At 40.5% G+C, this 18,478-nt stretch overlaps 1 protein-coding gene across 6 annotated transcripts in view; it reads left to right on the top strand.

Annotated features, from left to right (window-relative positions):
- Positions 1–18,478, top strand: part of COL11A2 (collagen type XI alpha 2 chain) — a 235,462-nt gene that overhangs the window by 124,265 nt on the left and 92,719 nt on the right. For 2 of the 6 annotated variants that reach the window (XM_068250195.1, XM_068250194.1), the window contains exons 6-15: positions 1,384–1,497; positions 5,922–6,179; positions 7,031–7,195; positions 7,682–7,870; positions 9,496–9,555; positions 12,337–12,378; positions 15,384–15,446; positions 15,539–15,613; positions 16,315–16,401; positions 16,494–16,550. In XM_068250195.1, the coding sequence (XP_068106296.1) occupies positions 1,384–1,497; positions 5,922–6,179; positions 7,031–7,195; positions 7,682–7,870; positions 9,496–9,555; positions 12,337–12,378; positions 15,384–15,446; positions 15,539–15,613; positions 16,315–16,401; positions 16,494–16,550 (1,110 nt within the window). The remainder of the gene's footprint in view (positions 1–1,383; positions 1,498–5,921; positions 6,180–7,030; positions 7,196–7,681; positions 7,871–9,495; positions 9,556–12,336; positions 12,379–15,383; positions 15,447–15,538; positions 15,614–16,314; positions 16,402–16,493; positions 16,551–18,478) is intronic. The other 4 variants (XM_068250196.1, XM_068250197.1, XM_068250198.1 and 1 more) reach the window with 4 other exon arrangements.

Here is an 18,478-nt window from a genome sequence, read left to right on the forward strand (position 1 = left end):
ACTTAAGAGAAAGTGGCCCATGTCCAATTCACTTTTTCTTCTTAGTTGATATTTTTACACCTTGTCGTCAAATAAAAAATGCCTTTAAAGCGGAATGAAACCCAGCACTTCTTCTTTGCTCTAAAAGATTATTTACAGCATAATATATATACTACCACCATTTTTTTTACTAGAACAGCATTCAAAGGGACTTACTAGCTCCCTGCAGGGAAAGCTGGACGCATCCAAACTGGAGATAATATAATCTTGTGTTTACTTAATTGTATCAAGTGAGGAATGTAAACACTTCTCTGACATGCAGACTCTCCTGAACGCAGAGAGACACTCAGAAAGCATTTCTCCGTACAATACAATATGAAAACACACGTTATGAATAAAATGCAGAGTCAGCTCTCAGAGCAAAAAAAGTGTATTTTGGTAACTTGTAATTTCTAAATGAATAATAATACTTATGCACAAAAGCAAATATGATAACCGTATGGCATATAAAAAGTAGGAAAACATGTTTTTATTGAATATTATGTCAGGGTTTTATACTGCTTTAAAACACAGATCAAGCTAGAAAATACACAAAATCATTTTTATAGTACTTTTTCTACTACTTTTGATACTTTTTAAATTGCAAAATGCTTAAAAGTGATTTTAAAGAGAAGATGAAAAAAGTATCACCTAGGTGAGAACTTAGGAGAAAAAGTTAATTGCATATGGGGCAAAGTGAAATAAAGAAGGCCTATAAGCTCATAAGCAATTAGCTTTTTCTCCTGAGTTTTCTCCTAGGTAATATTTTAACACATTATCAATATAATGTCATCTAAACCACCAGCGAGCAAGAAACGCCTCAAAATAATTTTGATAGTACTTTTTACCTACTTTTGGTACTTTTTCAATTTCAAAAGTGCTGAAAAGTTAGATAAAGCAGAAAATTGACTATTATCTCCTAAGAGAAAACTTAGGAGAAAACATGAAGTGGAGAGGGCCCTATTAGAGTTTCACAGCATACAAATCAGATGAGTGCCACACCTTAGGTAGAATGTGACATGAATATGTACTGAATGTGAAATTGAGCTGATTCTTACCATAGGTTTTATGCAAATTTTATTTAAAATAATAATAATCAACTTAATGAACTGACTGAATTGGGGCTCTAAATAGATAGCAAATTATTTGCACCTGATTGGCTGTTTGACAACAGTTTGCCCTCACTGCTGTACACTTCACATCTTTTTTGGTAAATCACCCAAAATATGCTTTAAAAAGGCAAAAATAGCCAGGAGACAATCTAGAAAGGACCTTGCGAAACTTTTTGTAAATATCCTCCCATAATTGCACCTATTTTATACTTCTCTCTTTGCTTAACATCCTTTCCCCTCCCGCATTATGTAGTATGCCGAGGAAGAGGTGGAGTATTACGAATATCCATACTATTATGACAATAAGGAGGAAGGGACGCCTAACCCACCTACTGAGAGTGCCCCTGAAGGGGGTGCAGTTGAGCAGGTAACCCGTGGTGGTGTCAGTCTGTGCATCATGGTGTCGTGTGTCAATTCATCTCATCCCATCCGCAATGTTTCAATGTCAAACGGAGGCTGCCCAGCCAGGAACAGGGTCAACGTTGTGCTTAGCCTAGATCCAGTTTTAGCAAAAAAGATAAAAAAGCAAATGCTTTGTTCAAATTCTGTAGGGGTTGAAAAGGACAACTTTGTTTTACCCCGTGGAAAAAACCTTGGTTAGCATGAAATCTTGTAGGTTTTCAGCATGTCTGTTCACAGTGTTATGGAATGTGCTATGCTGTGCATGTCATCACCATTTCCAATGTCGTGTTTTTGTATGCCACATGATGCTTCATCTTTATTATGACTTTCCAAACTTCCTTCACTCTCCGTTTACCATTTATCATTTTTAATGTTCTCCATTTCTGTCTAGTCATTAAAGGGACACTTAAGTCAAACAAAAAAAATGAGTTTTACTCACCTGGGGCTTCCAATAGCCCGCTGCAGCTGTCCGGTACCCTCGCCGTCTCCCTCCGATCCTCCTGGCCCCACCGGCAGCCACTTCCTGTTTCGGTGACAGGAGCTGACAGGCTGGGGACGCGAGTGATTCTTCCTGTTCCTGGCCACAATAGCGCCATCTATGCTGCTATAGCATATATCATATACCATATAGCAGCATAGAGGGTGCTAATGTGTCTGGGAACGCGAAGAATCACTCGCGTCCCCAGCCTGTCAGCTCCTGGCACCGAAACAGGAAGTGGCTGCTGGCGGAGCCAGGTGGATCGGAGGGAGACGGCGAGGGCACCGGACAGCTGCAGCGGGCTATTGGAAGCCCCAGGTGAGTAAAACTCATTTTTTTTGTTTGACTTAAGTGTCCCTTTAATGAGCTGTCATAAAACTGTCATAGCGGGGAATATTATAAATACCTTATAAAGCTCTACTTTTTAAGTGTTGAGAATATTTATTGATCTGAATAGGTGATCATTTTTTTGTACCGTACACAATTGCATGTATCATATTTCATATAGTTGCAGCATTATCATATATTCTTATTTCCTTCTTTTTTACCTTCCTTCCTCTTGCTGTTAACACATTCACAGATTAATTCATTATTTTTCTATTTACTTCTTTACAAATATGACATACTCAATCATTCATTCATTCATTCATTCATTCAACCATCCATCCATCCATTTAATCATTTTTCTTGCGTCTTTATTTAAATTTTCTTCCTAATTTGTTTATAAATATGACATTTACCATAAATGGCAATTAGCTGCTCCCTGAGTCCTGAATCCCATCTCTTTTTTTGCATTACACATCTGCATTCATCTCTGAGATTGCCATGTTTCTAATTTGCGAATTACTAATACTATACAATAAAACCTAACTGTCCCTGCGTCATCCTCTTTCCGTGTCTGTTTGTCCGTGTTTTTTTTGTCAGTCAACCATTGGGACAGGAGGATGGGCCAGGGAGCAGGGCGGGCATGTGCGCAGTACAGTCAACCATTGGGACAGGAGGATGGGCCAGGGAGCAGGGTGGGCATGTGCGCAGTACAGTCAACCATTGGGACAGGAGGATGGGCCAGGGAGCAGGGCGGGCATGTGCGCAGTACAGTCAACCATTGGGACAGGAGGATGGGCCAGGGAGCAGGGTGGGCATGTGCGCAGTACAGTCAACCATTGGGACAGGAGGATGGGCCAGGGAGCAGGGTGGGCATGTGCGCAGTACAGTCAACCATTGGGACAGGAGGATGGGCCAGGGAGCAGGGCGGGCATGTGCGCAGTACAGTCAACCATTGGGACAGGAGGATGGGCCAGGGAGCAGGGCGGGCATGTGCGCGGTGAGCGGGTGCGCACATGCGCACTAACATGCAGCGGCGGTGGCGGCAGTATCGCTACCTAGAGCCCGTTTTTAAATGAGCTTAGGTAGACTAGTTTATACATAAAAAGCAACAGTGTTCACCATCACCTCCAATAACTTGGATAATATTATTGGTTTCTATGTTTAATGTGCAGATCCATAGCTACAAGGAAAGGCAATGAGGACCTTTCTATAGTGATCAGGCTGGTTGTTACTTCCAGTCTGAGACTACATTCAAATGAAAGCTATTTCAAATTGCCATTTTAGAATATTTACAGCTGGGAATCACAGCATTGGTCACCACTGTAAAAAATCTCATTGCTTCTTTATAAATGTAGAAGTGATCTGATAGAGATGTAAGAAATTATAGTTTGTAATCAGTTTTCCTCTTTTTTATATAAATAGACCCCAAATGTTAATTGTAATAATTTATCAACCAATTAGCAGCTTCAAAAGGAATTATCTTGTTTGAGATAGTGCACTATTTTAGACTTCAGTTGGCAGAACTCCTCGTGCTGTAAATTCTTGGAATGCTTTGATGTCTCTCTGCTTGCAGAGGATATAGAAACTAAAAGCAGAAGTTCTCTGTTATTGTCTCACACTGCCCCCTAGTGACAAGTGGCCCTAAATACACATTACAGCAGTCCTAATTAGTAGCAAGGAAATGTAACAAATAAGAAATAAAACAAAATATCTGCTAAAGGGTTAAATATAATTTCAAGATGTAATACATTTATTTGAAGCATTTCCATTTATTTAATTGTACCGATAATTATATCGTTATTAATTAATTATTTCATTTAATCATTTGTAATCGTATATATTAATATGCACGTCTTCTAGTTTATATATTTTTTTCTTATTAGAAAATTAATTGATCCTCTAATTCCCATTTGAAGTGCTCATTTTTCCACGCCTATTAGTTTCAGTATATTGATAACTATAATTAATGAAGTCATTTGGTCAGTCATATGCTCATCCTCAATATAAATAGTCATAATCTCATTTAACAATTATAGATATACAGATTATATACGGTAATCTGTCGCTCCTTTCTTCTGGTCCTTTCTTCCTCCTTTCCTCAATATCATTCATTTTCATTTCATCTCCTCCTTTCCTTCATCTCAGAGCATTTATCTTGTGTTCCATATTTTACTGTATTAACAATCATAACTAATAGTTAAAGGGATACTGTAGGGGAGTTGGGAGAAAATGAGTTGAAGTTACCTGGGGCTTCTAATGGTCCCCCACAGACATCCTGTGGCTGCACAGCCACTCACCGATGCTCCGGCCTGCCTCCGGTTCACTTCTGGAATTCAAAGTCTGAAAACCACTGCGCCTGCGTTGCCGTGTCCTCACTCCCGTTGATGGCACCAGGAGCGCACGTCACAGGCACAGACCATACTGGGCATGCATAGTACGCTCCTGGTGCCATTAGCGGGAGTGAGGACACGGCAAAGCAGGAGTAGTGTTTTTCAGACTTTAAAGTCTGAAATTCCAGAAGTGAACCGGAGGCGGGGCCGGAGCATCGGTGAGTGGCTGCGCGGGCACAAGATGTCTGTGGGGGACCATTAGAAGCCCCGGGTATCCTCAACTCATTTTCCCCTGACGCCCCTACAGTGTCCCTTTAAATACATATTTATTATATTTTACATATTCATATTTGTTGCATGTTTTTCATTTATTAATAATGATCCCAAATATATATATATATACACCCGTTCATCTGTACTTCATTTACATTTTTTTTTACTTTATTTTCTTGTTTTGTATTTCTGTTTATGCCTTTATGTATATAGGTATGCTGTTTATTTCATTTTACATGTATTCAGTAATTAAATGCATGGACTTCATTTTTGTACTCCACTTTACCTTTTTTCACAGTCTTTATGTCCAATCATTGTACAAGTTTCATTTTATTTTGTTTATTTTTTTTGCATCGAGATAATTGTCTTGCATTGTTATGTTATGCACAATCTATTCAATTGCATTTTGTTGCATGTGGTTGTTCTTGGACTCAATTTACTGTAGTCTGCAGTTCTCTGAACTGAGCTTGCTATAGTTTTGGAGTTCATCTGTAGCAAGCTATCTTTTCTGACTTAGAGTTTTCATGAATTACAAGCATAGAATTCAGGGTTCTGTAATCAGAAGTTTGTTACTCGTGATGCCATGAAATCTGAGAACATTATAAATTTAGAGTAAATTGAGTCCCGTGTTTTGTTATTGAAATATAGTATTATTTCATGTCTTAATTTATGGGAATTTTGTAGTAATACAGTGCAAAATATCACTTATCACAGCCATCGGATATTGGGAAAGGTCCTTGTAACTTTTTGGATAAGATAAGGACAAGTCTCCTCACTTTTTTCCTTGCTGGGCGACACCTAGTTTTTGCCTCCTTTGAACGTCGTCTGGTCATCACATGTTGTATTCATGCCATGTTTCTCTCTCTCTTTCTCTCCAATCCATTTTTTGTGTGTGTGTGTGTCACTTGTTCTCCATTATTACTACCTGCCCTGAAAATCCCATACCCTCCTCACAATCTTATCTGCCCTGGCCACGGGCAGAAAAACAAAGCCAAAAAACACAAGCCACCAGCCAAGCCACCAGCCAAGTCGAAGCCAAAGGTGCCTCCTCCTGCCAAGAGTACCGGCAAGCCGAAAAATGGTGCTGTGGGCAAGGCCCCGGCCAAACGAAACACCCCGGCCAAACGAAACACCCCTGCCAAACGAAACACCCCTGTGAAAAATAAGAAAAATACTGTGGGCAAAGCCAAGCCCAAGAAAAACTTCGCTGGCGCCAAGAGGAGGAATAGTTACCAGCAGGTAGAGAAAAAATTGAAAGTATGCAGATCCCATTGGCGTGATCTGACATACATGACCCCGTCTCCCCACCATGCTCCCATCATCCCAAACTATTTTCCGAAAGGGATATGGGCAGTCCACTTGGAGATGTTGTTTGTATTTGTTTGTCCATGTTATGCAACGTTAGTGATGGCTTGCTCTGTGCTTATTGCTCCAAGCTCGGGGTTCATTCATTGTTGTCCATACAAAAGAAGAGACCTCTGGTCATTAACAGAACATTTTAGGTCACCCCATCATAACACAAACTATCAATTTGGAATGGTGTTCATGTAAAAATATCAATAAATATGGCATATAATATGTATAATAGATAAGTCAGTGTTGACCAGTCTCAGGTTGACATTATAGGTATCGTACCCATGAGTGTTGTTTAGATGTTCTGTTGCATCCGAGGCCTCTCTTTTGTTGTGTGTGTAACTGTTTGTGTTACGTGAAATGAATGATTGCAGTGCCCCTGTGCACCCATTCCTGAATGGGTGGTCATCACCTAAGTAGATTCACTATGGGGCTCATCATCTCAAAGTTTTGGTATGTGTTGCCAGACTGGCTGATAATGACCCTTCTAAGTGAATCTGTGATGAGATATAGATTTTTTCCCCTCTGGTATCAGAGGCGTAAAGTCGATTATAAACTAATGCTTGCAATTTTCTCTTGTTCCCCTTTCTTCTTAAATCCAAACAACTCCTTCATTTTTCATTTCTTTGCCTTGGCCTTCTTCTTTTCATGCTGTCTCCAATCCTCAAACTCTACCGCTGCTGTTTCTTCCTGCTTCAATATCTCTCTGCATTTCCTGATTCACCGTGGTTACCAAGGACCCTGCCTTTACCACTGAACCTGTACCTGAACCTGAACTTATTATTACTCCTGAACCTACCCTGTTAGAGCAAAGCCTTGATTACACTGTATCTCCAAATGAAGAGGAGGCTTATGGGGCTTGGGAAGAAGAGCCCACACAAGAAACTAAACCTGAACCACAGGTAACCACTGACTGTTCCAACAGACGATTATTGATCATACATTACCGTAGTGGCTGGTCGGGAAATCCCCACCTATCTTCAAGAATCTTGGCCCGTAAACTAGGAAACAAATATGAAGACCATATACAACATGGATCTCTTTTTTAAACCTAATGTTCTGTGAGACATCAACAAAAAGTTGACTTTATAATAGCTATTTTGATAAAATTATGAGCTTCCGCCATACTCCATGGCATGTCTCTCATATATATAGTGAAATAGATTTCTAGAGATTTTTTTAATTATATCAGATCTGTCATAAAGAGAAAGATGACTTTGTACTGTCTATTTTTATTTCACATGTGATAACTCCTCATTTTGCATAAGGTTTGGGCCACGTGTTTATACTTTTCATCCCTGTGTAAAACTGATCCCTAGATTCTATTGTACTTCCGCCTGTCATTCTTTCCTTTATCTTCATTCTCGCCTTATTTGCCCCTTTGGAAGGAAAAGGAACAAGCTCCCTCTACAGATGTCAAGGGTAGCGATTCCTTCATAGCGGAGTATGTAACCGGAGAGGAGGAAAATCCAACAGTCGCTCTGGACTATGAGTATGTGTACAAGGATTATCATGAGGGCTCGGAGAGTTCACAACTTGGCCCAGTCCTCTCTGCAGAGACTCCTGAGGGTGAAGGTGTAAGTCTCACTGTGCAGTGTTTTTCAAAATTAGAACAGCACGTTCTACAAACTTTGTGAGACCGTGAGCAACACAAACATATTTTTCCCAATATTCTGCCCTCCTATGGGGTTGTTGTGTCTTTTCTTCGTGCCTCTTTTTCATGTCCACCTCCCTTTGTCCTACTGATTAGTATTTGTCTAATATCTCTGTTACTTCCATTTGTTCCTTTTTATCCACCTTCACGTGTTTATGTCTTGTCTCCCACTCTTTTTGTTGGTGACCACACCGTAATGTTGTGCTTGTTTACGTGTTCTTCTGGATGGATGTGTAGTCTCTCCAGTTTCGGACTCCCTTTCGTATCTTGTCTTTTGTCCTCTGCTGCTTTAACCTCCTCGTTACCTCTACTTTATTGCTCAAACATGATTTATGGTGTTGCTTTGATATCAGGTTCTGCCTTGGGCTGTCAGAAAGGGAACAATCCAGTTGGTGCCTTGGCTGACCAAAGGATGGCATGCTGCAGAATGTCACCTTGGTTATTGAGGTCCAATATGGATTCATTCTGACCCTCCCTGCTTTTGGCATCATAAAATTCCTGATGAGCTATGGAATTTTATGATCCAACCAAAGTGTACTTTAATGCCTTGAGCATTGCAGCTTTGCGGATTTCAGGCAAGCATTGATAGCTATGTCTACTACTCCCTTCTGTAACTAAGGTCTACTGTTCAAATTAAGATCATATACTCTGTATTTAGTGTACATGCTATTATACAGTGTACAATATACAATAGTATTAATGAATTGAATACATTTGTAGGCAAGGGTTGCTGTTACATACTTTTGTACTTATTAACAGCCATTGTATAGTGCTCTTTGTTTTCTATATCTATTTTCATTTTATTTATGAGTAATTATTAGTTTTAGTGTTAAAAATGGTTCAAAGGTTTTTTTTTTATTTCTTAAACATGATAAAGTTGAAAATTAAAAATATAATATTCATTTGTAGCTCCACCTGCCAGTTTAGCTGTCAAGCTTTGCAAGTAGAAGAAAGGCATAGAGAAGGTAGCACCATAGAGAACGATATTACTAGTTAGATAGTTGGATAGTTATCAGTCCCCAAGTCTAGGGACTTTGCTGTTGTAATGTTTGAGGCCTGTTAACTGTATACTAAAGCAACTCTCTTCTGCTCATAAAACATCACCAGGTGGAGCTCCCAGCAATTTAATGATTATTTGAAATAATTAATTATGTCTTTTTTTTTTAGTTTTAAATACAATACATCCATTCACAAAATATTCTAAAAATCACTAAACATTAAACTGCAAGCCAAAGCACAACTTTGTTTCTTAGTTGTCTCTAGAACGGAAATGAGTTATAAGTTAGTTATAAATAAGGTAAATACCCCAATGGAGACAGACAGCAGTAAAAAAACAGATAAGGGTCCTAAATCTATACCGATTTCAAGTTTAAGGAGGCTTAAAATATAAAAAGTTATAAAAAGCAACACTGTTATCTGCATGTATTTTGGGTTGTTAAATTGCATAAGTAACGTATAATGTTCAAAGCAAAGTGACAGGAGGGAACTTAAATGGCAAATTGAGACTAAATATCTACATCTTTTTGGTTATATGTGTGCTACCCTCAGGCTATCAGCGGGCCCCGTGGGGTGAAAGGAGACAAGGGAGAACCAGCGGTCCTAGAGTCTGTAAGTAACATCTCTTATGTAATGCACTGAGACGGTCATAGGTGGATCAAACTTTTCAGAATCAAATTTATTTCGCCAAGTACAACGTGAGTTGTACTCGGAATTGGTTTTGGCGTCGGTGGTGGTAGAGTAGCAGCGTAATGCATTTAGCGTACAATATATACATAGATTACATACAGGTATATACAGTGGATACAGTGCAATACAAGATCACCCTGCAGGCTGGCAGAAATAACGATATGTAGGCCTGAAGACCATGGCAGGGATCAGCTGAAGGAAAGCTTAGTTGGAGTATAATAATAATACATTTCCCCTCTAATGGGGCTGATGCACTCACAGAAGTGCAGGCCTCCTGGGTGGCACCAGATGCTCAAAGTACCACCTACTTATGGATGGAAGCAACCAATAGGATATAAGAAGCTTCTTATTTAGCCAGTCTTCTCTTTTATACTTGAATCTAAAGGATTTCTGTGATACTTGATTAGTGCCTAGGCAGCAGGACAGGAAGTACATTATTGTTTTCTATAACACACTTGACAATGAAAACGTATGGAAGCATAGAAGTCAGAACTTCCATCAGGCTTTAATCATTGTCATTTTCTCAGCCTGGAATATACTCTCACTTCCTGTTTTGAAACTTGGCATTACACTTGTAACTGGTGAAGTGTCTCGTGTGTAGGGGAACTCATGGAGCAGCATGTGATCAGTTTGGTAAGGTAATACATTTGTAAGACTCTGATGATTTGCTGGGATCACTCCTGGTTTAGCCTACAAGGAAATAGAGACAATGGCCCATATGCAATTCACTTTTTCACCTGAGTTTTCTCCCAGTAGATAATTTTTTATCTTCGATTTAAAAAACGTTTCAACTAAAAAAAAAAGTACCAAAAAGTTGGTGAAAAAGTGCTATCACAATTATTTTTAGTATTTTCTTACTTTCTGGTGGCTTAAAAGGCATTTTGTTGACAAGTTTAAAAATATCACCTAGGAGAAAACTTAGGAGAAAAAGTTAATTGCATATGAGCCAATGGGTCAATTCCCTTTTTCTCCCAAGTTTTCACTTGGGTGATATTTTCACACCTTATGCATAAAATGCCCTTTAAGCCTCTAGCTAGCAAGAAAGTACTCAGCATAATTTTGGCAGTACTTTCTCACTTTTTTTTGGTACTTTTTAATTGAAGAATGCTAAAGTTATTTTAAACAGAAGATAATAAATTATCTCCTGGGAGAAAACTAAAGGCCCATACACACGCTCAACAAATCTGCCTGATTTTTGTCCGTTTTAGATTGTTGGACGACAATGAGGCGTGTGTAGACGTGAAAACGATTTGTCAAGCAACTGATAACAGGCACTGTCGGATCTATGTTGGCCTACGGTTGTCTGATATTGTGCAGATGGTCTGTGTGTACAAGTCGTTTGAACGACTGTTAAAAGACTTGTACTTCAATATGTAGTCCATCGTTCCGCTGTCATGCGCAGTATGTATATGAGTTGGTTGTTTATCCGTCCGGGCGTGTGGACATACAGGTCATGCGGTACGTCAGGATGTTCGGTTCGTTGTGTCGTGCGGGTGGTCGTTTGTATGTTGTTCAGTTGTTGAACGTGTGTATGCAGCTTTAGAAGAAAAAGTGAATAGGATCGGGCCCAATGCTTGATAGTGACCAACAAATCATAACCTTACAAATTTGACACCTTATCAGCCTGGTCACATGTCTGGCTCCATGAGTCCTGCTACACCCCAGCAAATGTATGTACAGAGAGGACATTTCAGAAGCATCTGTCATTTTTAATTTTTTGAGGGAATCTAAAGTGTTCACCATGGCGTTATGTGGATAGGTACAGATCTGTTTCTAGTAGAAGACTAAATAATTATTATCTGCAAAGATTTTGTTAAAGATTCTTTATTTTCAAAGAAATTTTTTTTCAAACATAACAAAATAGAAAACAGACATAGAGAAAAAGGTACATTATAATACATACTATGTCTCTACAGTGCCAATATTGAGCATTGGTCGACTACCAGTGTCAACCCATTAGAATATAACACTCAGTATATATACAGGTAGGTAGCATAAACTAAAAAGAAGAGTTGAAATGAGGCATCTAGTGTTATACATATGCAAATATAACAAATCAAGTCATGTCTGCCCCCATGTGTATAAGGAAGTGGTCCCAGCAAATGCCAAAAACGGTATAAATACCGCTAAGGAGGAGTCCGGGGCCCAAGGGGATCATACACCTGGAAGCTCCTCCCAGACTTTACCTAGTAAACCTATGGAACCATAGATGCATGCATATTATGTATCTGGAAACTCAACGGTATATGTGCCATCAGTTGTAGCTCTTAGTTTAGAGAGAAAAAGAAGAAAGGGTATTGGGGGATAGGGATAAGGTAAAAAGAGAAAAGAGGGAAAAAAGACAGAGAAGAAAGGGGAAAGGACAAGAGGGACATTAGAGATTAAGGCTCAGTGGTGGTACTCGGGAGCGCAAGGCCTAACCTATGAAGGGAAGGTCCAAAAAAGAACCATTCCCTAGTTAACCAGAAAGTAGTAGTAATGTCAGAGGGATGAGTTCGTCAGGACTATACTCTTGACCCCACCAGGCTTTTAAAGGCTTCTGAAGCCTCATATTCAGATCAAGGGTGATCTGCAAAGATTTGTATCCAGTTTTCAGAATAAAATATGTTTTTGAAGTTGGTTATTTTTGTGAACATGTTGGTTTTTAACAACAGCAGCGGTTACTATGACAAATTCCTCACAATTCTGTGTCTTGTTTTCCAGGGAATGCTCGTTGAAGGTCCACCTGGTAAAGAAGGACCTGCAGTAAGTATAGTTCTCTTTCTCCTTCAACCTTTACCTTGCATTATCATAAAGTGTCGCTGTATCGGGTGTGCGCTAGTCAACCCACTATAAAGCATGTTAATAAGTGGTTGTACAGGTGTTCATATGAAGTTTTATTTGTTCATTGACTCAGACTTTTAAGGACATCCAAGGTGAAAATAAACTGATGAAAAAAACAATTGTATATATCCTCCTTCTCCTAAAATTGACTTTTTCAGATATACCACAGTTTTATTTTGTGTTTAAATTTAGTTTTTAAGTTTTTACTGTTTCATTGTTCTCAACGACACCTTCTTCAAAGTATGCCAGAGCTCATATCTATAAACTACTGACCCTTTTTGTCTCTTTCCTGCTCTCAGAAGCCATTTACTGACAGGAAAGTGTTTTATGGCTGTAATTACTTATCAGTGAGGGCTATGCTGTAGTCTGACCCAGTCTGATCCGGTACCAACCCGAACAGAAACTGTCACTTGCATACCTGATGTTTAACTCTTTCAGGCAGAGAAAGTAAAAAAAGGAACACAGCCTAGTTATTTGTGTGCTTGGCACTGTACATGCCCATGTCTATCTCATCATGTCACATGTCACCTCAGGTATCCTTTAAGTATACATGATCTTAGCACTGAACCATTAAAGATGGTCTGCACTCTCAAAATGTGTTTCTAAGATCAGTTAAGGTTAAGGAAAAGTTGTACTGTAGGTAGAGAGAGAGAGGGAAAAAAGTAATGATATTAAATGAAACTATTCTAATAAGAATCAGCTCAGTGCAAGCCTTTGCGTTCAGATTCTTGGTTGCCTCGAAACGTTGGATAATAATATTTGCAGAATGAAATAATGGTCATTGAACCATATCCTGCCCAGATTATCTGCAGGAATATTTATCAAGGACGTAAGGCCCTCCATTCGTGTTTTATTATTAACCCTGGTAATCAAAATTGGAGAAAAAGATTTGCACATCCATGTTGCTGACATACAAGCTTTAGCAAAGCTGAAGAGATAAATTAGGGATAGCTATGGAGACACTTTTTTATCTTTACTTGAAAAGGCTGTTTACATGGAAGAGATGTGCAGCAGGAGAGATCTATGGGCCAAAGGGGTTGGTTTGCTAAGAACAGGTACCAACAATGATAAACATCAGTGGTATAGCATGCCTGGGGTGCAGGCCCGGATTTACATCACAGGGACCTATAGGCACAGATGTCTTGGCACCCTAGACTTCACCCTCCGTGAACCTACAAACCCCAGCTGAACAGCACCACAAGTGTGCTGGCTGGTCCAGCTGTCACTTCTCCCCTACTTCCACTACTTGTCATAGGTAGCTACAGGTGCCCCTTAGTATTATGATGCTAGAGGTGCCCCTGATGAAGGGAGATCTGGTCAGTGGAATGCTGAGACCCAGGTGAGTAACTCTCATTTACACTCTGCTTGGGACTCTGCATAGGGAAGGAGGAAGGCACTTTCCATCATCAGGCGCCTGTAGGCACATGCCTAGTAAATAGTAAATCCAGCGCTGCTGGGTTTTTTTTTTTTGTAAGCATTGTCTGCTGTTAGGTGGTAGAATTTTCCAAACTTCACCCTGATGATATCAGTTCATGGTTGGATTACTGGAAGGATTAGTAGTTGTATAATGGTACAGTGTTTCACAAACGTGAGTGCACCTTTCACACTTTTGTAATTGTTAAATCCTGTCATGAGACAACACTGAAGATATGACTCTGTGATACAAAAGTAGTCAGCGACATTGAAGGAATTTTCTTTCATTAATCTCATTGCATGCTGCTCTACACATACCAGATAGACTAAAATATTCAGGTGGCGGTGGTGGACCAGCCACTCCAAAATAGACACGATGGTAGAGGTGCCAAGCGTTTATTGGACCCATAGCGATGTGATACTCCGGTTGTTTAATGCCTGATGAAGCGGGGTTGTGCCCGTGAAACGCGTTGCAGTTTTAACTTGGAGTATGTGAATAAATTATCTTTATCTCAAGCGACAGACACTATTTTGGAGTGGCTGGTCCACCACCGCCACCTGAATATTTTAAACTTTTTAGCATATTTTATCCTTCTGGCGCCTCTGTACATCTATATATCAAGTTTTCCACCCTTGGTGGAAGGGTGATACACCCTCCTTTCCTTCTACAGAGAGCGACATCTTATTCCTGAGTGGGGACAGGTCTAATCTCCCCACCTGCCTATACAGTGGTTGCCTAAAGCGGTAACCCATGTTTGTAAGTATAATACTTACTTGCCATCTTTCCTCCTGGTTCCAATACATACTACACTATATTGGGCTCTCGGTTTGTCTGTTTTATCTTTCTACACATACCAGAGCTCATTCCAGGCTTCCCTCGCTATTCTCCGCCATAGTGCTGGTGCCGGCTGCTGGTTGTTCCATTCATAAATTAGTGACTGCACAGCTGGTATAACAGTGTCACTTGGACGTCTCACAAACATCTCATGATTTTACCATTGGGTAAACTGATGGCGCACTACTGCAGCACAAAACATTGGGGTACAACCCTGGACAACAACAATGGTAGTGGGAAGCTTTAAAGGGAACCCAAGGTGAGAGGGATATGGAGGCTGCCATATTTACTGTATTACCTTCTTAACAATGCCAGTAACCTGGCAGTCCTGTTGATCTTCTGGCATAAGTCAAAACCCGGGAACAAGCATATGGCTAATCCAGTAAAAACTGAGTCAGCTGAGTCAGAGTAACTGATCTTCTGTATGCTGGTTCAGGGTCTATGGCTAAAAGTATTAGAGACACAGGATCAGGAGGACTGCCAGGCAACTGGTAATATTTAAAATGAAGTAAATAAATGGCCGCCTCCATATCCCTCAGGTTCCCTTTAAGATCAGTAAAATATACAGAAAATGCTACAAAAGTCAGTATAAAACACAGACACACAAAACAAAAGGAAATTCCTGACTTAAAAATGAAACATTCAAAAATATGTATAATGACTTAATTGTCTTGCTTAGGGCTATTCCGGTCCCCCTGGAATACAAGGACATCCTGGGCCTGTTGGTGATCCTGGAGAAAGGGTAAGTGATCAGACTGAAATGAGAGATATTTGCTGAGTTCTGGAATTCCATCCAATTATTGTTCTATACAAACTTACATGTAATTGTTTCAGGGTCCCCCTGGCCGAGCTGGTCTTCCTGGAGCCAATGGGCTACCTGGATCCCCTGGCAGTTCTGTCATGCTTCCGGTAAGACTTTAGTTTGAAACTGAGCAACTACAGAGATGAGATGCAAACAATTACCAATAGTGCAAATGGTAGGCAGCTAGTAATAGGGCTTTTCAATTGCACTTCCTGTCAATTTTGAATGACTGAATTCCAAACTGCATAAACGTTTTCTTAAATCTACATGCAAGACAGAATTATTTTTATCTCACTCAGTCAAAACACACACACACACCACTCAGTTGTCTGTACAGTCCTCACTTATAAAACTGTCGTATGTAGAAAGAGGAAATGACGTTCTCTATCTGGCTTACAATCTTAAGGTGCCCATTAAAGGTACAATTTTACACTAAATGGGATCTTTCAATGCGATTTGAATGATTGTAATTATTCAGAAGGCAATTATCGATTGAGGGAGGCAGATGGGGAGAGGCAGGAAGAGACAATGACTTGCTCCATCAGGCTTACAATCTAAAAGGTTGATAAACCGCAGACTAGAATAAGAGAGTGGAGAGCACCCTGTCCATGGAAGGAAGACATTGACAGATAACTGGAGGAGTCTGGGATGTATCTTTGTATGACATCAGCAAAACAGACAGATGAGTCAGAAGTAATTTAAAGGCACATATGTTAATATGGATAACTGGAAAGTAATATTCTGTACTGGACTTCAGTTTAGGGTTTTAGAGTGTTGAAAGTTGACCTCTGAGTTTGTTTTCCAACAGTTCCGATTTGGACAAAGCGGTGGAGACAAGGGCCCCATTGTATCTGCACAAGAAGCTCAAGCAGCAGCCATCTTACAGCATGCCAGAGTGAGTCCTCTACAACTTCAGGCTTCATTTATAATTATCACTTCTAAACTTGCCGCTAATGAAGTCCCCACTCTTTGTCTTCATTTTCACAGAGTGCTCTCCGTGGGCCTCCTGGGCCAATGGGCTACACTGGAAGATCTGGACCTTTGGTGAGTGACTTCACAGCAATATGCAATTGCCTTACATCAGCTGTGTGCACCCAAGCAGGGTTTCTGGAATAAACTCCTCCAGAGCTATCGCCACCGAGGCTGAATGTGTGTTTGTTGGTTTCTACTGGTTCTTTTGTCTTCACTCATCTTTCAAAACACTGGGGCATATGTATGAGAGATTTAAATGGTGAATGCACTTAATCTCCTTAGCGGTAACCCCGAGTCAGGCTCGGCGAGTAAAGCCAAAGCTCAGAGTGGTAATCCCGAATTGGATCCATCGGAGGTGTGGAATGTGCAGGGCTGCCGAAGATCTATCTAGCAGTATGATTTTTAGGGTCTAAAAATGTCACCGCTTTTGGACAATACATTTGGAAATAATGGTTTTAAAATGTGCATGACTTGATTCTGATCATATGTGGTAAGTTCCGCTTTGCATGAAACCCAGCTACAAATGTTTTTTTTAACTTTCCTCTGCAAATGATGTCACTTGGAAATTGTAGCAAATGTTAAAGAACACTTAGAGTGTGCTCAAGGCAGCCACGGCAACACAGGTGGGGGTGGCCAAAGATCCACAGTCTTCTCCAGTAAGGCTGGGATGGCTTTCAGAATGGTAGCTATTTACGGGCAGGTAGTTGAGTTAATTTACTTCAATTATTCTAAGTTTACATGAAACAAGGCATAGAGTAAATGTATTTTTGAGCATTGCTCTAGGTGCTTTCTAAGCTCCTTTGGGGCGAGGCCTGCATGAAAGATTCTCGACCCACTCTTCTCTATTTTGACATGGACAGGGAATCCCTAAGACTCTCTTTCCAAATCATTGGTTACTCTGGATCATGTGATACAGAGAACCCTGAAATGGAGTGATTGATTAAGGTGAATTGCTGAGACAGACTTTTTTAAAAGGAGAAATGGGAGATTTGGAATCCAGGTTCCCACTTAGCCCTAGGCATCTGTCTAGATTTTCAACTGGATGACCCATCTCCACTAAAGAATGGGCAAAAGATTTCCTGGAGAAATGTTGTGAAAGGCAACGTAGACAATGAAAGGCAATTGTGGCTAATAATAGACAACTGTATGTAGATTAATTGGCTTCTGCTCAGACAGGCCTTAAAGGGATACTTAAGTCAAAAATAAAAAATGATTTTTACTCACCTGGGGCATCCCTCAGCCCCCTGAAGCTGTATGGTGCCCTCGCAGCCTCGCTCCGATCCTCCTGTCCCCGCTGGCGGCTACTTCCGGGTTCGGCGACAGCCGCCGACAGGCTGGGAACGCGAGTGATTCTTCGCGTTCCCAGCCCCTATATCCCCCTCTATGCTGCTATAGCGTATATGTTATAGGCTATAGCAGCATAGAGGGTGATATAGCGGCTGGGAACGCGGAGAATCACTCGCGTTCCCAGCCTGTCGGCGGCTGTCGCCGAACCCGGAAGTAGCCGCCAGCGGGGACAGGAGGATCGGAGCGAGGCTGCGAGGGCACCATACAGCTTCAGGGGGCTGAGGGATGCCCCAGGTGAGTAAAAATCATTTTTTATTTTTGACTTAAGTATCCCTTTAAGGTACCCTCACACTTACAGATTGCCACCCAATTTGGTAAAATGAACTAATCCCCTCTGATTGGAATCGATTCATAGAGAAATCAATCCCTACCAGACACATCATATAGATTTTTAAAAGATTCCAGTATGGAATTAGAAAAAATAGTCGAACCGCACCGTTCAGTGCAGTGCAACGCTATTGGCCCCCGAATGACCGCTGCTCCAGCCCCGCCTCCAATTAACCTAAAACTTACATAGTGTCCAGTCAAAACTTTTGATCAATTTTAAGTCAGAAATGGGTCGAAAGGGAATTATTTTGGAATTTGATTCCCTGCAGATTTGATCATTCTGATTGAATATTCTGGGAAAATCAATAACTGTATGGACACCTTTA

Source organism: Hyperolius riggenbachi, chromosome 8 (genome assembly GCF_040937935.1).
Source record: "Hyperolius riggenbachi isolate aHypRig1 chromosome 8, aHypRig1.pri, whole genome shotgun sequence".
NCBI lineage: Eukaryota > Metazoa > Chordata > Amphibia > Anura > Hyperoliidae > Hyperolius > Hyperolius riggenbachi.